General features: G+C 35.5%; 1 protein-coding gene across 2 annotated transcripts; it reads right to left on the reverse strand.

Annotated features, from left to right (window-relative positions):
* Positions 1-879: 879 nt before the first annotated feature.
* Positions 880-15,860, reverse strand: LOC129951314 (DNA polymerase zeta catalytic subunit). Of its 2 annotated transcripts, none has more exons than XM_056063409.1 (20): positions 15,630-15,860; positions 15,349-15,578; positions 15,045-15,289; positions 14,758-14,972; positions 14,534-14,704; positions 14,163-14,412; positions 13,997-14,110; positions 13,793-13,934; positions 13,541-13,740; positions 13,402-13,477; positions 4,356-6,186; positions 4,126-4,284; positions 3,601-4,065; positions 3,204-3,538; positions 2,926-3,144; positions 2,286-2,856; positions 1,916-2,220; positions 1,528-1,755; positions 1,152-1,407; positions 880-1,087 (listed from the first exon to the last, which is right to left on the reverse strand). In XM_056063409.1, exons 1-20 carry the CDS (start codon positions 15,744-15,746, stop codon positions 947-949), a joined length of 6,270 nt encoding a protein of 2,089 aa, XP_055919384.1. In that variant the 5' UTR covers positions 15,747-15,860; the 3' UTR covers positions 880-946. The 2 variants fall into 2 exon arrangements, with proteins under 2 accessions (XP_055919384.1, XP_055919383.1); XM_056063408.1 differs by having other exon boundaries at positions 4,126-4,287.
* Positions 15,861-19,935: the final 4,075 nt, after the last annotated feature.

Genomic DNA, 19,935 nt, shown 5'->3' on the forward strand with positions numbered 1-19,935 from the left:
CCTACAATTTTTTTTTCGACATTTTATATTCATTTCAGCACTTCATTAATTAAATGCTGTACGGTTAAACTTCGTCAACAATAATAAACCTTAAGCGAAGCACAATGTCAAACAATCTATTATAGTATCGCAATCCTAAATATGAGTGCAAATGGGTAATGTGTAAATTTGTCCACATATAGTTTGAACACGTCACACTTCGGCCGTAAAATTTGTGCACTAATTTGCATACACTAAATATGCGAGCAAATCAACGCAAACAAATGTGCAGCTTTAGGGACGGATTCCGCAACTCGCCTGAACACCCTTGTATTCGAGTTGCGTGATTTGCGCTGCTTTTTAAAATTTGTATGTGAGGTCAAAACCGCAAATATGTACCGCTTTTTATTTGCCGTCTGGTCGTAGCTTTAGTTTTATATTTGTATCGTGTCTTCAGTCATCGGTCGGTCAAAGTTTTTGGCTTAGAATGGTACGTACGACAACTCATTGGAATTGGAATGTAATCTTTTAAGCCTTTAACCCTGTCGGAGAAGATTTGTTCTTTCATTCGTAGAACCATTTTTCAAATGTATTTATTGTTTAATTAAGAGATCGTATAGAATGGTATTATTATTTATTAGATTCGAAGGCTATTTGTTGGTCTTATAGTTTCCAGAGACTTTCGGTTTCTCCATTCGTTAATAGTATTTATTAGCTATATTAATTTATATTATAGTTACTAAATACTATCCCTTCATGGAGAAATATTTTCCGTGAACAGCTGAAAAGAGGGCTGAATAACATTAAAACAATCGTTTACCTCCGGACAACATCAACTTCAGATTTACATGACAGTAATTTTAACTTAAGGAAATATTTAAGCTTTCTCTTATTAATAAGTTAGAGAGACAAACAAAATATTTTATTTACAAAAACATATTTTAATAAATATAAAAAAATAAATAAATTATAACCAATCATTAATAATGTTTCGCATTTGATGGATGTTACTCAATTCACGCTTCCTCATCTCCAGCACATACAAAACAGGACAGTCGAACGATGTACAAGTGATGGAATATGGACGACCACAGCATGATTGGCAAATCTTCAATAGAAAACAATTGAATTTGTTTTTTTTTTTTTTCATTAAAATAAAGGTCAATATTTACAAATTGTGTTAAGAAGAAAGCTCTTTCCAGTTTTGAAATCTTATCTTCTAAGGTAACCAAACTGTTTGTAACATCCGTGGAGCAAAATGAACAAATTGTTTCCTTTGTTTGACGACCGCAATCTACAATACATTTTGTCGAGGAGAAATATTGGGATATTGTACTTTTCTTTATTCCATTATTGGATGATGAAACAACTTCGTTGGCTGAAGCAATTGCAGTGCTAAACAGAATTTTTCTTGGTAAACTTGCAAACCTACGGATGAAAAATTAATAAATTGAACAAGGCGCAAAAATTTATTATACGAACAGGAAAATATTTATTTTTCTTGTTAAGCTTTTTACTGATAAAGAGAAACTTATTTATAAAACTGACCATTCGTTTACATCGGCTCCAATTAGCAAAAGACAGCGGTTGAGTGGAGGAATTATCGCTTTCGTTATGTAGTAAATTGCATTGACTTTTAATCCTTCATCCGCTAGCACGTCGTGAGGACTGCGCACAAGCTTAATAAGTGGTACACCAGGTGGCCCATTTGTTACAATAAATTGGACCCGTTCTCCAGATCGCGGTATTTTACGGGGATCCAATTGCATCCATTTTCTAAACAAAAAAAAATGTATATAATGAGTAAAATCATTTCAATAAGTTTCGGTGAAAGATTCATCTCAATTGGGCTCAATTTTTCGTAACAACAAAACGGGATCTTCAAGAGAAGAAACATTTATATGGTTTAAAGTTATTTAGTCACTTAGGTTCTTACCTTGTCAGTTCAAGAGCAGGCACACAAGCTGTTGGCTTGTAACCCTTTAAACCTCGAAATTCCTTTGCAAATAAAAGGTCTTGGATGTTAGCCTTTCCCGACAGAAGCTTCGTAAATTGACGACAAATGTATTTTTTAACTTGGCTCACATCTGCTGTTTCAAATAGAATTCTAAGTGTTTTCTCCAGCATTTTAACTGCAGCCGGACAACCATCTCTGCGAACAGTTTCGATTCCTTTTGCCTCAAAAATTGGTTCTTTCTGTTCTGGGGATTCGTACATATAGCCGACGTAACGTTTTTTTGTCTATAAATAAAAAGAAGAAACAACTTACAAACGATAAATATAATATCTTATACAATAGGATTTACCTGTAAGATACAGGGTTGATACACTTTTTCCAGTTTCAGCTTCACCGGCTGTGGATTATTTTTTGTGACTAGGTCAGCGATCTCAGAGCCTATTTTAAAAGCTTCTGTTTTACTCCTACCAGGTACAAGCACAAACATAGAGTCTGTATCGCCATAAACGACTTTAACATTCCATTCTTCATTAGCTTCTACCAATTTAATCGCGCGCTCAAGTGTTTCCCGGCCCTTTGCCACAACACTATCTCCCACTTCAACACATGGCATGCGTCCACTGAAATTGGCCGCTGTATAGCCATATGTAACGTTCGCAATTAATTTTAAGCCCAGTTGTCGAGAATGAAGGATCCTCTGAAGTGCCGTATTGTTTTTGTGTAGTTTCATGGACTGTTTGACCATTTGACGGGTGTCTAGAATTTCTTTTAACATCCTAGGTAAAACACCTTCTCGAATATCTTTTTTTATGAACACAATTCCACAAGGTGATATCGTTACCATATCCCTCTTCAAAAGCTGTCCTAGCAATTTCGGTGATACACGCAGTTGAGAAGCACCGAATTCAAATGGTACTGATCTGTTTTTGTTAGATAAGAATTATCGAAATATTTAAACTTGTCTGTTTGAAGTGTAAATTTAAACTCACTGTCCAAGATTTTCGACTCTGCCAAGACATGTAGAAAAGCAATAGTTATAAGCCATAATCATACTAGGGTAGAGACTTTGAAAGTCTAAGACTATGATTGGGTCAGGATAGAATCTCGATTGAGGCTCTAATATTAGTGGCAAATATTCTGGGGCACGCATATGAGCCCGCTGCTGGACACTAGGTGAAAGTGGAACTAAATTCTTTGGTTTTGCAATCCTGCAAAAATATTTATTACTCCTCTTTTACTTATCACTCGTTAGTATTGTTCATCTTACCTCAACATCATACTCTCCACTCTAAACTGTGACCCACGAGAAAGAACCTCATAGAACTGAATACCAATAAGTTTTGCCATTTCACTTGTTCGTCCAATTAAATCCAACTGATCGAGTAGCTCCAGCGTTCCACGTACTCTCTCGAAAAAGTACTCCAGAACGATCCATCTAGTTTGTGGCGACCGAAACCACTCTGTGAGGTCTCGACACGAATGTAGCGGGCAGCGCCGATGCAAAATATGATACATTACATTTTCAAATGTGTATGACGTAAGAGCAATTTCTGATCGCATTAACCTCCAGACATCTAGCAAAATTCTTCCGCACAGTTTTGTCTGTTTAATTCTTTAATTTTTTTCAACAATTATTTTTTTAAAGAAATGTTTGTAAATAATACCTCAACGTCCAAATCTGTTAGTTTTTCTCGTTCCTCGTCGACAAAGTCACGCACATTTTGTGTTGGAACTCTAGAGAGCAATGGTGCGATATTAAAATCAAGAAATTTCGCTCTTTCCATTACATATCCCCAAGAAGACATTTCAATTTCGTAGCCAACAAAAATATCAGGATCCCAGTAGCTGCACACATCAATGAGCTGAGCCAAACCTTCGATTTCGTTAGCAACCTCTTTCACTTTTACATCTGAACCGATGTAATTTAAATTTGAACTTATCGAGCTGTTGCCATCAGATATTAAAATAAGACCACTAGTTTTTGACAATTCTTCTGAATTTTCTAATGTTGGAATACTGTTTTCAACTGCATAAAATATGCAAGAAATTGCATCAAATTGTGGGTTTGGTAGTAGATCCTCTCGTGTGGAGACAAAAACTTCTAGTGAAAGCGTCGTGAGGTGATTGTGCTTAAGCGAAAAGAAATTGTTTTAATGCATCCAATGCAAATTGATAGAATTTAAACTTACTTCAATGTCAGATTTAGCTTGTTGTAGATTTTCTAGGTTTACTTTGAAGCCAAACGTGTTATTTAAAGTAGCATGACTTATGCCAAAACTCGAGTCAAATGAGCCCTGCGAGTTGTGGAGATTGTTGAGAAAAGATAACTTTTCTAACTCCGCTTGAGCCTTCTAATGAAAAAGTACACAATTACATTATAATATTTTTATAAATTAATATGCATAGGTTAGAAACTCACTTCTTGACTTGAATCAGCTCTATTAAATTGCGTATTCTTTTGATCGCTATCTTCAGATCTTTTAATCTCTGACCCTTTATCGTCGATATCAGTTAGGACAATTTTATTTGATGAATCTTCTAGTTTGTGTGTTTGATCTGTTTTAATAGGAGGAGTTAATGGTGTTAATGAAAGACTACATATTGAGCTATCCGCATCTTCTAAGGCTCCATCATTTTCCGTATTCACCAATATCGAAACTTTTTGACGATGAATTTCTATTGGGCTGTTTTCTAGAATTATATTTTCCTCTGCATCAATATTCTTTTTGTTTAAAAGTTCTTTAGCCTTTAGCCATATTTTAGCATCTTGCTTGCTGGGCGGGAGTTTAGTTGGAATTGCAGTGATGATTTCATCTTTAGAAAAATATTCCTTTATGCAAGTTTCATTTCGTAGCTGAATGTCCATGGTTTGGACAATTTTCTTTCTATATTTTGTGAAACTTTCAAGGTTAGCTATTGGACTTTCGAAGTCTTCCAAGTAGTTGAGTGAAAGGACAGGAATACAAAGAAGTGTATGACCGACTTCTTTTTTGCTTGGTGCATCAAGATAATCACTGTAAAATGGAGTTTTGTGTACCATGTCAGGAATATTGTGAAGTGCATAGTTGTCTTTAACTTCTTTGTAAGTTTCTGCCTGAATTTTCGGCTTGATTACAACGATTTCAGTATTGGACAATGTTTGAACATCAGTTAAATCACTACAAATAGTTTTGTCTAAAACAAAAGACTGTTCACAAAAACTTTCCATCGCATTGTCATTTTCTGTATCCTTAAATGATTCGTCATGACAAGCTTTTGAAGGTCTTGGAGAACTCTTGATTTCTGAATTTCTTAACACCCTTGAAATCTTTGGCTTTTCTGTTGGAGTTGATATTCTTTTTGTTTGCGTACTCGTTTTGCTTTCAATTGGAAATCTTTTGAGGAGTACTCGAAGCTCTTTTGTTATTGATTGAATAGGCTTTTTGCATTTCACAGGACATTTATTTGAATCATCAACGCTCATACCATGATCCTCAGTGTTACTGATTGAACTATTTTTCAGGGACTCTTTTTCTCTTTTATAAAATGTTGTCTTTTTTAATTCTCCTTTTAATTTAAGAGCCAATCGTTTTCTCCTTTTTGAAATTGACCTTGGCTCGGAAATTGTGTCTGTTACTATATTTTTGTTATCGAGATTGTGATCTTTAAATTCATTTCGTTTCTCTCTCAATGGTGTTGAGAATTGTTCATCTTTGTCGAGAGAATTCAATGGACATACGCTGACGTTTGATTTTGATCTGGTTCTGAGAGTTAATGGATCGCCACTTGAAGGGCTTTCGGATGAATTTTCATGCAAAATCCTTACCTTATGTTTTGAACTTAATCTTCGCAATTTCCTAACTTCTACTGGCGAATGAGAAATTTCAACTGGAGAACATTCTACGCTTTGATTGTGACTATTATCAAGAGAATTTAACATACATGGCCCACCAATATCATTAGTGAGCACACTTTTCTTTGTATTATTTTGTTGGTGTCGAGAAATGTTGTTAGGATTTTTTTCCATGGACAACCTTTTAACATTGACAACGGGATTTAAGTTGGACAAATTTAAGTGGAACTCTTCTTCGTCTTTTTTAATATTGCAATTCGTAGGCTTATTGGTATCGACTTGATTAGAATTATTTTCTATAGGTTCAAAATCTAGATTTTGCGGATAATAGGTTTTTAGTTTAGCTTCGTTTCGGTTACGATAAGGTCGCAGTTCACAGGTTATATGCGTTTTATCCAAGTCCACATGTTGCTTTTTCCTAAAAATGCAAGAAAATAGAAAATTAAAACATTTTTAAACTAACTTGAAAAAAGTTAAAATTGCTGTACAGTTTATTTTTGTTTGTAAATGTGTTTTTTGTATGTTCGTTTTGTTTTAAATATGCTTAAGACTCTGAAACCGATTGAATCAAAACGTCGTTTGGGCCTTGACCCAAATGTGAACCAGAACTTTGTATAAAATCTGTATTAATATATGTACATAAATATATGCTGAAAGGAAGGAAACTCGTCTACCCTAGTTGCACATTTTCTAAAATGTACTTATCTACCAAATAGTGTGGTTCACTCAGGCGTATGCGTTTTCTTTGTCTATGTTATTTAATTTTTAAAAAAGCGTTAACACGATCCGTAAAATACTTACAACAATTAAAATCGTGTTATCTAAGCAGATCGCAGGTCCAGAAGTAATAACAAATAAATTTAGATTCGAAATTTAGTTTAATTTTTTTGTTAAAAGATGTTATTAGTTAATGAATAATATAAATACTTTAATTTAATTAGGTGGCGCAACATTCCCTTGAGAGCTCCGGTCAAGTGACAACTCTTAACCATTCCTGGGATGAAAGGGACCTACAATTTAAAGCCGAATAGGAATGGCTAATTGAGAAAGAGATTTTTAATGACAAGAATTACTCTTGGAGGCAGGGCCGGATTCGGGCAAGACGTGCAAATGCACATGGCGCGAATTTCAGGGGGGGGGGGCGCATTACCAGGAGCAAGACAATTTAATCTGTATGTACTACTAATATTGCCAATTTTTTACCACAAACATTCTTAAAATAATCCCAAAAATCACAATCACAACTTTCCTAAGTTATCTCTTCCGCACTAACTAACATCACTTTCATTGTTAGGTTAGGTTAGGTTGGAGTGGCTGTCCAGATGTCATTGACACACGTAGACCTCAAGGGTCCATTGTGATACCACTAATCAGGTTACTCATGGGAGAGTAATGAATTTAAAAAAACCATTTTGTACTTTTAATAAAGTTAGAGAGACGTTTTGTGTCAATCGTTGCCAGTTCACTGGTGTTATCGAAGAAGGGATTACCGAGAAAGTTATTCCTTCTAATGGAGAGTGCTGGACATGTACACAGAAGGTGTTGGACTGTTTCCTCTTCCTCCTCGTCCATGCAGCTTCTACAGAAGTCATTTGTGTAGACCCCTAGCCTCAGAGCATGTCTTCCTATGAGGCAGTGTCCCGTTATTACTCCAATTGCAGAGCTTATACTTTGTCTGCTCAGTGATATCAAGCTTTTTGACCGTTTTAAGTCAATACTTGGCCATATTTGCTTGGTTGCTAGGCAGGTGGTACTTTGTGACCATCTAGCATTTGTTGTTTCTAGAGCATATTGCTTGAGAAGATGTTTGCATGTAGCAAGTGGTGTTCCTATGTTATGTTTTTGTCTAACATAAGGCAGAAGTGTTCCGTTTTTGGCGAGCTCATCGGCTTTACAATTTCCCGGAATGTCTCAGTGGCCCGGCACCCAAATGAGGTGAATGTTAAACTGTTCCGTCATCTCATTCAGAGATGATTGACAATCGTGGACTGTTCGAGAGTTTGTGGAGACAGACGCGAGAGATTTAAGAGCGGCTTGGCTGTCTGAGAAGATTCGTATATCCTTACAAGATATAACGTTTTCTTTGAGCCAAGATAGTGCTTCTTTAATCACCATTACTTCTGCCTGGAATACACTACATTGATTGGGAAGTCTATAGGATAGACTGAGATTCAGTTGTTCTGAAAAGATACCACTTCCAACTCCGTGATCGGTCTTTGAACCGTATAGAAGTGTACCGCATCGTCTTCCAGGGGTCCCTCTTCTTCCCAGGAGGATCTTGAAGGGATGGACACATGGAATCTTTTACCAAATACCATTTTTGGGGTTGTATAGTCTAAGCGATCTGGGATAGATCTGAAATTGTCTAGAATAGTAGTATGTCCAATATTGTTACTGGTCCATTGAGAGGTGGCTCTAAGCCTTACACATGAGTTGGCAGCCACCTTTTTAGAGAAGATGTCAAGTGGTGTTAGCTTTAAAAGCACTTCCAGTGCTGCGGTTGGTGTTGTGCGAAGTGCCCCTGTGATACACATACCTGCTGACCGCTGGACTTTAATGAGCTTATTTAGATTTACCATCTTGTCCAGTGCGGTCCACCATACGACGGCTCCATAAATGAGTATCGGCCTGTTTACCGAAGTGTATAGCCAGTGGGTTATTTTTGGGGAGAAGCCCCATTTTGATCCTATGGCCTTTTTACAAGTAAAAAGCGCTACAGTAGACTTTTTGACTCTTTCATCAATATTTGCCTTCCAATTTAGTTTTTTGTCTAAAATGAGGCCCAAATATTTAGCTTGATCGGAAAAGCTTAATAGTATTCCTCTAATTTTGGGTGGGCTAATCTGAGGAATTTTATACCTTCTCGAAAAGAGTATTAATTCTGTTTTGTGTGGGCTGACGTCCAATCCACATTGCTTAGCCCATTTAGTTAGCCTGTTTAGGGCATTTTGTAGGAGTTCCGAGAGAACTTGGGGGTGCTTCCCAGATACGGATATCGCAACGTCGTCAGCATAGGCAATCACCTTAAAACCCTCTGCTTCCAATGCTGTAAGTAGGTCGTTTACTACCATGTTCCATAAAAGAGGCGAAAGGACTCCACCTTGGGGAGTGCCTCGATTCACCGATCTGGCGGTAGTAAAACTTCTCATGTTAGAAATTATTGTCCTGCTTTTGAGCATGAGACTTATAAGATCTTTGAGTGACTTTTCTAATTTCAGCTTATCCATTGCTGTTGTGATCGCCTGGTAACTGACGTTGTTGAAAGCTCCTTCAATATCTAGGAACGCTACCAGGTTATATTCTTTGTATTCGAGGGAATGTTCAATATTACGTACCAGCGAGTGAAGTGCTGATTCTACTGATTTTCCCTTAGAGTAAGCATGTTGAGCTGTGGAAATGAGACATGGTTTTAAATTATGTCTGATATAAATTTCAATCAATCTTTCCAAGGTTTTAAGAAGGAAGGATGATAGGCTGATTGGTCGTAGATCTTTAGGGTTAACGTGTGAGGGTTTCCCTGCTTTGGTAATGAAGACTACTTTTGCCATTCTCCAGGCTTTGGGAATATATCTCAACCTTACACAGCTTGTCAGAATGATTTCCAATAGTGGAATAATCATGTCTGAGCATGTTTGTAGTTCGGCCGGAATGATTTCGCCTGGTCCTGGAGATTTATATGGATCAAAGCTGTCTATGGCCCATTGCAGTTTTTCCCGCGTTATTAGATCAACTAAATCGCTTGTATAAGCTAAAGACTCTGATGTTAAGTCATTGATTATGTTAGAGCTACCTGGAAAGTGGGTGTCTAATAACAGATTAAGAGATTCTTCTTTCTTCATCTGTGATAGTCGACGTGCCTGCTTTTGTGTTTAAAGCACTGGGTATTGTTGGACTTTTTGAGAGAATTTTCCTGAGTCTTGAGGCTTCTGAAGTATTTTCTATTTTACCACAAAAATTTCTCCAAGAAGACCTCTTACTCTTTCTTAATTCTTTTTTATATTGCTTTAGAGCTTGTTTGTATAAGTCCCAGTCAGAAGGAGATCTAGTGTACTTAGATCTGTTGTTCTGAATGGTTCTAGTTCTTTACTCCACCAATAAGGTTTCTTTTTACCCTTTAAAACGGTTACAGGGCATGAAGATCTCATTGATTTATTTAAGGCTTCGGTGGGATGATTTACAGAAAGGTCTAGTTCATCTTTCCTGGAGGAGCTTTTAAGAAGGTTGTGATTAAGCAGTTGTGCTAGTACTTCCCTATAACGCTCCCAGTTAGTATTCCGGTGATTTCGAAATCAATTCAATTTCAATTTCCCGTAGATGTATTTGCTACATCTTTGAGCTCAAACTGAATGTATTTGTGGTCAGAGAAGGAATTCTCTTTTGAGACATGCCAGTTTGAAATCATATTGTGGATCGAGTCAGAAGTAAGTGTAATATCAAGTACCTCTTTCCTATTCTTGGTTACAAAAGTGGGTTCATTACCAATATTACTTATGAGTAGGTTAGTGCTTAGTAAATAATCAAACAAGTACTCAACTCTCTCATTTATATCAGAGCTACCCCATACCGTGTGATGGGCGTTAGCGTCTAAACCAATTAGGAGACCAACTTTTTTCGATTGCGCGTCTGCAACACTTTCATTGTTGCATTAAATGAAAATTTAACTCAAGATATCGCAGAACTAAAAATCCTACCTACCTGATTTCCAAATATTTCACCCTGTTCATACACGATACAAAATCTCAACACAAAAATGTTCCATGCCATCTCATATGTGCAACATTTATTTTATGCACACTGAGTCCCAAAATTATCATAGAGAGTATGACAATGCAAAATACTTATTCATATTGATATTATGGGCTAGAACGTGCAGGGTTTGTATCATGCACCCTACCTCTGTATGTGAATTATCTACAAAAACACAACAAAAACATACCTCCGGAAAAAGAGAGCAGGTAGGTTGCTGTGCTACCTTCTGTTACAAATGGGCAAGTTTTCTTTTTTGCACACATATAGAAACTAACATGGGAGATAGATAAAAAAAAATATGGGTAGAGCCTGCAGGTTTTCTTATTGCTCATTGTATCTGTGTAAGAGTTTAGTGCTTGCTTACAGGAGATGAAATATAACCGTTTTAGAATGGAAAAGGAGCATAGAGTGTAAAAATTAAATAAGGATGATTCTATGTGGAGTCGAATCGTTCTTGCTCAGGCAGTTTTTTTTAAGTTAATGACTGTTGTAAAGGATACTTTAAAGTATATCTAGTCTGGTGCAGAATGCAGATTGTTTCAATTGTTAAATTAAATAAATAGCTATCAGTTGTTAATAGAAGAGACGTATTTTGTGACAAGAGAAGACCGGAATGTGACTGACCCAGTTGATTTGAGACAAGATTGAATTACATGGAATTTTAATAAGTAACTGTCGAAGCCAAAGTTATGATAATGGTTCGAATATGAAAGGAAAAGAAGCAGGTGTTCAGAATCACATTCGAACACTGGAACCAAGAGCATTTTTCATTCCATGTTGCTTGCATTCCTTTAATTTAGTGGTTAATGTTTTTTTTTTCAAGATCCCCAACGAGGTGGGATATTTAAAGGACAAAAATTCCAAGTCTTACTTTGAAATCCCTTTCGTAGACTAGATGGGAAAGCTGGTTAGAAGCATTGAGGATTTTAAAAACAAATTTAGAAGAAACACATGAAGCCCTTATAAAAATAGGAAATCTAGAGGCAAAAAACATTGCAGAATCGTTAGGAAATAAAATTTTTGACTTAACATTTATTTGCTGTCTGCTAATGTACGTTTTTCATGCCTTAATTTTTTTTTAAAGATTTAGATGGAGAAGAATTGTTTCAAGAGATAACCTTAACATCCCCGCTTGAAGATTTTGCTCCTTATTTAGTAATTGCTCTCCAAATCCTTAATACAATCCCGGTCACGGTGGCTTCAGGAGAACGTAGTTTTTCTAAACTTAAAATTATTAAAAATTATCTTAGGGCAACCATGACTCAAAAGAGATTGTTAGGCTTATCTATAATGTCCATTGAAAAGGAATTATTAAATTCTTTAGACTTTTATGATCTTATTTCTGAATTTTCAAAATGTAAAGCCAGAAAAGTAAGTTACCAAGTTTAAATGTTTCCTCTTTTACTTGTGTATCAGCTTATGTGTGAAAATATAAAAAAGGTGCGCTTTCTACAAATCTTGAACAGGGCGTAAGTTTGGATGGGGCCGGCCCTGCTTCGAGGATTTGGGTACTACTAATAAATAATATACATCCCGAAAAAAAGATATTTTCAAGAACTGAATTTATCATCATAAATATTTGCATGATCGACCAATTTTAAAAGACGAATTGCCTCTTAGTACACATTCTTGTGAGGTTGTGACATAGTTTTTTGTAGATAAAATTTGAATGCCATTTGTTACCTCAGGCCGTTAGCATTTAATTTTAAAATAACACAATGTGAGCATTAGGAAACATTGGTTTGAACATATTAATGACAAGGAAAGATAGAGCGTGGTAAGTTATTCCACATTCATGTAGTACGCCTAAAAAACAAATGTACTTGTAATGTAATGTAACGCTGACATTGGGCTGAAGGGTATACTGATAGGCATTCTTAGAATCACGAGTAATACCGTTGAGCTGTCTAAGGGGGAATGCAATTGGCAATCGGTCCATTAAAATAACAGCAACAAAAGTTGAGATAACAAACTTTACAAAGATTTTCGAGTGACATAATTGAGTTGATGATGTTATTGTCAAAGGGCTTAAGTAAGTTTTTAGAGGAATAAAGGTTTTGTAAATTGTAAACATATCAGAAGGAGACACATTTCTTGCATCGTTACAGAAAACATAAATATTTGGCGGCATTGTTGGCGACATCGTGTATATAAGGTGGTTGGTCATGAACATAGCAAGAAGATCGCGATGTTAATTTTTTTTTATATTCAAGTGCGACCTATGGATATTGGATAATGACGAGTAGGGTGTATGTCTTTTTAACCATACTGTGTAGGTCAAATTAAATGAAAAGAGTGATGTGAGTCTCAAAACGAAGGTTACTTTCGTCAGCGAAATAATTAATTTAATTAGAACGTGCAGACAAGAGATCAATAATAATAAGAAAAAGTGTCGAGAGACAAAACAGGGCCCTGGGACAAACAAACGTTTATTTTGTGGTTTTTAGGCTTGAACCCATCCAATACTCCTTGCATGGACGGTCCGAAAGGTAATTTCTAATCCAAAGACGAAGGAGGTACCATCTAAATCAAAGGCAAGCATATTCGTTGATAAGGGTGCCTGATGCCAAACCCTATAATGTTATTTTCTCGAACACAATGTAAAGATTTGTTCCACTCTTCAGTAAGATAAGTCAACCACGAGATCACTAATGGAGCTATCGCTAAGAAACCTTCTATCTTGGAGATATAACTTGAGCCTTTTCATGACCTTGGAAAGCAGGGACGTAAGTGATGGGGAGGAATATTCACAGACTATATGTACATTACGCCAAACCCTACAAAATACATAACATTATGTGTATTAACTTACTCGTATATTATTTATTCATATTGTTGCAAGCGTTTTAATTATTTTTATTTATAATTTATGCTCTAAACTTACCTATTGCTTTTTACTGATTTTATTAAATGTGTATGAGGCTCCTCTTCTATAGGCTCAGTTGTGCTTGAAAGATTTTCTTTAAATAAAAATAAAAAACGCTCAAAATTCTGACAATGTGAAATAAAAACAAAAATAATACTTTTTACAGATCGCGACTTTATCAAAAGTGGTAAAGGCTCATACTTTTTAGCTGTGCTTTTGGGTGTTCTTGGTGAATCAGTTTTAATTGATCGTTTTGGTGTGGTATGAAGCGGTGTGTTTGAAAGCTTACTTCTTAATTTTTTGGTCGGAGTTCTTAATAAATCATCAGTTCTATCGACTTGTGCAATATCTGGTAATCTGATTAAAAGTTATTACTATTTATATTTCAAATTGGAAAGTTAAAACTTACGAGGGCTGACTTAATTGTATCAAAAGCTCATCGATATCGTCCATAACCATGGTGAAATCATTTAAACATTCATTATCAGATTCATCTTCACTCGAGTCGTTGGCCGATAGTTTTTGGTGAATTGCATGTTGTGAGTTATTAACTTAAAGTTCCACGTTTAATTTTAAAGTCAATTTCAAAAATCACAAATTAAAAAATGCTTACATTTGATATTTTGTGAAAGTGGAGCCAATGTGCTGTCTAAGTCTATGTCGTTTTCATCTTGTCTGTCTTCTAACTCTTGCATTACGTCTAATAACTCCATATCCTCTTCACGCACTTAAAAAAAGACTATTAAATTTAATTATGGTAGAGAACTTGAGATTATTACAAGTTTTATTCGCATAGTCCGGCTGGCTGAGACATCGTATCAAATCTTCGTCAACAATAGTTTCGTCCATGAAGCTGTTGTCTGATTCTTGTGTTGAAGGAGATTTAGAAAATCGATTTGAGCTATCCAAAAGAGATCCACTTGGGAAATGGTTGTCTATGACTGATGCATTTGTCAACAAATCATCTTGAGTACATTCTTCTGGGTACACAGCATTGATGAGCAATTTTGAGAGATTGAAAGTTTTTTTCTATAAACGAAAAGTAAATTCCATTACTTTACTATCAAACTTTGTTGTGATGCATTTGAAACAATTTCATTATTTTATAGCTTATTTTTTTTTTAACTTATATTTCAAATACTAAGTTTACCTTTTCTGTTGTCACAAATTTGATAGTTTCAATTGTCTCATTCATGGTTTCATCAGCAGGATTCTCTAACTGCTGTAGCTTACTGAGTAACGCAACTCTATAAAAATCCTCACTGTTTGTGGGCTTAACATCTGGACGTTCCTGACTTGGAGGAATAGCTAATGGAGGAATCTAAAGAAAAAATATTTATTTTTTTGCATTTAAACTCCAAACAATATTCTTACTGTTTTTAAATCTTTACTAAGATTTTGCCGACGAACTTTCTCATCTTGCCAAATTGATTCAATTCCAGGATTTGCATGTGTACTGGTTTTATTTTCTAGCTGAAAACGGTTCAATATAAAGCAACAACTAATGTCTACTTCTAATTTTGACGTCGATTGCTTAGCAGCGATACTGGAGTCCAAAATCTGAGCTTTTGGAATTTGGTATGGAATATCTACCAATAGAAAATAGTAATTTGAATGAAAACACAGCTAGAAAAAAGGTCTTATGAATGTAATTAAATTACTTTCTTGTTCGTCATTACGGCGAAATTTTAGGACTTCTTTAGGGACATGCAGGAAACTCATTCCATAAAGATTATAGTCGATAAAGAATTGTAAAATGTATGGGACATGTGACTCGTGGGTATGGAATGTTTTGCCCATTATTGCTCCATTTTGTAATAAATTCGCGGCACGTCTGACGAACCGAGGATTAAGCATATATATTTTCAGATACTGATGCTCCTTTGGATGGTATCCATAGAATGGACTGATGTGAAACAAAGTTTATTTTCGACAACACCTTAAAAACATACAATAGTAACTTACATTCCTTTCACCAACTGAATTTTTAAAACATGTTGGCTTCCTGAATTGCTTTGGCCTAAGGAAATATTAATGGCTCTGTCAAGACTTGATGCTATCAAGTAGCCTGACTTGTCTAGCGTATCAAACGTTTTCCTATCGAAGGGGATGTAGAGATATGGAAATATGCTATGAACATGCATGCACGTCTTTACTCCTTCAGCAGTTGAACCAAATATTCGAATCACGGGAACCTATTTCACTTATAAGAAATTAAATTATGTTTTAAAGTTATGATGTACTACCTTCTTTATTTCCTTGGCACGAAACTCAGAAAAACAAAGATCCAGTCCTGGTTTTGGTTTTTCCATATAATAATCGACGGTAACAATTCGTATAGAAAATATTCCGGGCGATGTCATGATGCGATTAGTTGGGCTGAAGGTATTTTGATCGGAGAATTAGCAATTTTTAAGAATTGTTTAATTTAAAATAAAGATATTAAATAATTTCAAACACGGCATGCATTTGTTGCATTTCACAACAAACAAAACAAACAGCTGTCATTTTTCTGAGATATCGATATCAATGGATACGATGGGTCGTAACAATCGACATCGATGTCTTAGAGCGGAGAGCCACGACGCAAAACACAGTGGACCGAGCATTATGTAGCTAGACGTAAAAAATCGATTTATTTTTTCCTACATTTATTGTGTGTCTTATTAAGTTTTTTGAAAAGTAAACGAATTTCAAAGTCAATGGTAAATGGTAAAATGCGATAAACTGTATGTTTTTATGTATTGCAATAAATTGTTCAACTTTTTTATATTTTTAAGATATTGAAACGTCAAAATTGACATTTAATTGCCTCCATAGAATGCTAATCGGATTCCGTATTCGATTTCATTATCATTTTTATGACTTTCGTTTTCAATATGTAACGTTACTGTGTTCGTTAGTAAGATTAAAATGTGGAAAATGTATGTTTCTGTTTTGATGATATGATGAGCAGTCTGTTATTCCACTCATGATTTTTTTGGAGTGGAATGACCGTACATTTTAAACTGCTATTTTTATTGGTCACTTCTAAGGGATAGTTAGTGCACATTGGCTTAAGTTTTTGACAAACCTTTCAGAGTTCAATCAAAATCAGCGGACTAACTATTGATTTCCTAAAACAACATTTTATTTAAAGTTTGTAGGTAACCAAACGCGCAGACGTAAGAACTGTAATAATCATGAATTAAAGTTGACCCACAGTGAATGAAATTTGAGTCAGTACACATTACCCGTGTATAGTATCCGTTTTGTTCCGAAATCTATCAATAGTATAGTAGGATTTTACACGAATAACAAAAACAATATCCGTAGTATGAGTATTACCGCTAAAAGTTAAAGTAGAATCTTACTACGGATGGGATTTTGACATTTATACGAGTCGTGAATGAATCTTATGTGATTTTGTTCTCAAATGTTGGTACGATTGATATTGAATTTGTATCTCAATGGCTGTGTTCGTTGAGTAGTTGTGCATTTGGAATGATTTGTTTTCCATTGGGGGAAAAAATCAATCTGTTACTGTTGATATTATTTAGTTTTGTTAATGAAAATGGACTAGCTGGACTTATTTTGCAAGAGAAAACAATAGAAATGATAATTAAGTTTTGCTATGTTTCCACTAAAGGCTTATCTCAGTTTAGATTAAATAAATCTTTTTGGGTTTTCCACCGCACAAGAAGATTTAAAAATGATTAAGCTTGTCAGCACTTTCTACAATGCAAATGGTGTTTCGATGTTTCTTATAAAGTGAAAGTGAGATAGTTTGATTCGTGAAGAAGAACTGAATAGTTCAGCACCATTTAAGAATACGCTACCAACTCCATGTGCAATTTTTTTTTAATTTGATTAAAATAAAACAATATTTCTTGTACACAAACATGAAAATGAACAGACCATAATGCATTATCTGTAAAGCCAACTCCTCCACAGAGGTTTTTCCTCATAAATTTTGACTCGCTTCCGGTCGGGGAATCAAGCTCATTTCAACTTGATTCATATTGTATATAAAGAATTGAGGCGAGCTATAAGCTCGCTTCCACACCACATGTTAATGTATTAGTCTACGAACAAACCCCCTCCTTGAAGCAATTGTTAAATGAATTTTTTATATGGAATTTCAATTTCCTTACCATTTCTTGTTGAAATGGTCCATTTTATCAGTTTTAGTTATTTTTTTTTTGCTATAGTTAATTCTAACTTTTGATTTATAAAAATTTCTTCTATTTTTCTGTTTTTTATTATTATTCTGACAGATCTTCTTTCAGTTGTACTAATTTTTAAATATAAAAATCTGGTTACTGCCAATGCGTTTTCTTGGGATTTTTTGACTATCCTTTTTCTAAAAACACGGGTATAGAAGAGTTCCGCTTTCGTTTAAATCTTAAGACTGTATTTTGGTATTTTTTATATTAATTTACAAAGACATACAGGAGACTTAATTTTGTTTTGAAATAACTATCCAGAACTATAGGCAGTACCCGTGGTATGATGGTTAGTGCGTTGGACTGTCATGCAAGGGGTCTTGGGTTCAATCCCTGCCTGTGCCATCTTAATTTAAAAAAATAATTTTCGCGGGTACTGCCTCTTGCGAGGAATTGACAAATCCTTCAAGAGTAATTCTTGTCATGAAAAAGTGCTTTCTCAAATTAGCCGTTCGGATTCGGCCTTAAATTGTAGGTCCCTTCTATTCCTGACAACAGTACTCGCACACAGGAATGGTTGAGAGTTGTAAGTCACTAGGCCCTTGTTCACAACGGACTGTTGCGCCACCCCATTTGATTTGATCCAGAACTATAGAAGTAAGAATTTTTGAACATCAATAAACATCAAAATTTTTGAAAATAAAAGGCTTTTCCATTATTACATACGGCAGCTAATCCATTTATTGTTTCTATCGTCTTGAAAAAGCCAAATTTCAAAGTGTCAAAACAAAGCATACTCACCTTCACCATAATTTGTGAAATGAGTTCAACATGAAGGAGGGATGTGTTGGAAAAGTAGACATAATTAGCAAATTACACAGATGAAGTTTCTTTAATTAAATTAATATAAGCGGACTGTGATTTATGAATTAAAATTCGATTTTGTTTTACTTAATAGACAAAATATAGTTGTAAAAATAAATAAAAACTTCTTTAATGCTGTATCACTATTTAAAGAAGTATTTAAGACCTTTCAATCCATTATCTGAGGTTTCTTTGTTCAGTTGACACGAAAACCTAGCAAATCAGTAAAAAAACATAAGAAGATTGACTTTTACTTATATTGATATTTATATTTGGGTCCTCTTTTTTTTATAATAAGCGCACACTTAAGGGGATATTACCACCCTTATTACGTAAAAACACAGTGTAAGCAAAGGGTGAGAGGTGTCGGTGCACATTGGTTTTGAATTCCTGAATATTTCAATGGCTGGGAATGATAGAGTGCGGTAAGGAATTCCACATTCGCGTAGTATGGCTAAAGAACGAATCTCTGAACTTGACGGTACGACCGAAGTTAGGTTCGGGGGCATTCCAAGAAGCGCGAGTATTATGGTTAAATTGTTAAAAGGGAGGAATGCAGCTGGCTATTTCTCTAGAGCATAAACCGTTAAAATAACGGTAAAAGAGGGTGAGACAGGAAACTTTTCGACGATGTTCGAGTGACGTAAATGATTCTATGATGGTATTATCACCAATCAATCTAAATGCTCTACGTTCAATACTAGCAAGAGGCTTAAGTAAGTTGCAGGAGCACCAGCCCAGATATGGCAGTTATACTCAAGCTTTAGACGTATCTAAGTCTTGTAAATAACAGTCAGATCAGAGGGGGGAAAAAATCTCTGCCATCGCTTTAGAAAACCCAAACATCTTGCGGCATTTTTGGCAACATCGCGTATGTGATCATTCCACATCCACAAGAGGTGGTTGGTGGTACACATACCGAGAATATCGAGATGTTCAGCCTCCTCGATGCAAGTGCCATGCAGGTATGATGGTTTCTTGTTCTCCATTGTACACTGCTGTATAGGTCAGAATTTAATGAGCTTATCATATTTTGTCGTTGCAGTTCCACATCCGAAGGTGAGGGATGCGATTCTGAAAACGATAGAACTGTGGTTTTCAGACTTGACCCCATCCAATACTACTTGTATTGAACGATCTGAAAGGTAACTACTAATCCAATGAAGGAGTGATTCGTGAAAACCAAAAGCACGCATTTTCCATGACCTTGGAATGAAGGGACGTACGTGCAATCAGTCGGTAATTAGAGGGTGAGGAAGATTTGCCTTTTTTGTGGATAAGCTGGACAAATGGAGGAGTAGGACAGATGAAAAAGCTTACGCAGTGGTTTTGCCAGCGTTGAAGAACACTTTTTCAGGACAATAGCGGGGATACCATCCGGACCAGCGGTTTTATGAATGTTGAGATCTTTAAAAACTCTTGGCACAGTACGAGTGTGAAAAAGATTGGTCCTATAGAATGCTTGCAGTACAAGTTCCAAGCAATTTAATGGCTGTTTGATTAAACTTTATGTTAAGTGTTTTCCAATAAGGACTTGACAAAT

The sequence above is a fragment of the Eupeodes corollae genome, chromosome 3, assembly GCF_945859685.1.
Source record: "Eupeodes corollae chromosome 3, idEupCoro1.1, whole genome shotgun sequence".
Lineage (NCBI taxonomy): Eukaryota > Metazoa > Arthropoda > Insecta > Diptera > Syrphidae > Eupeodes > Eupeodes corollae.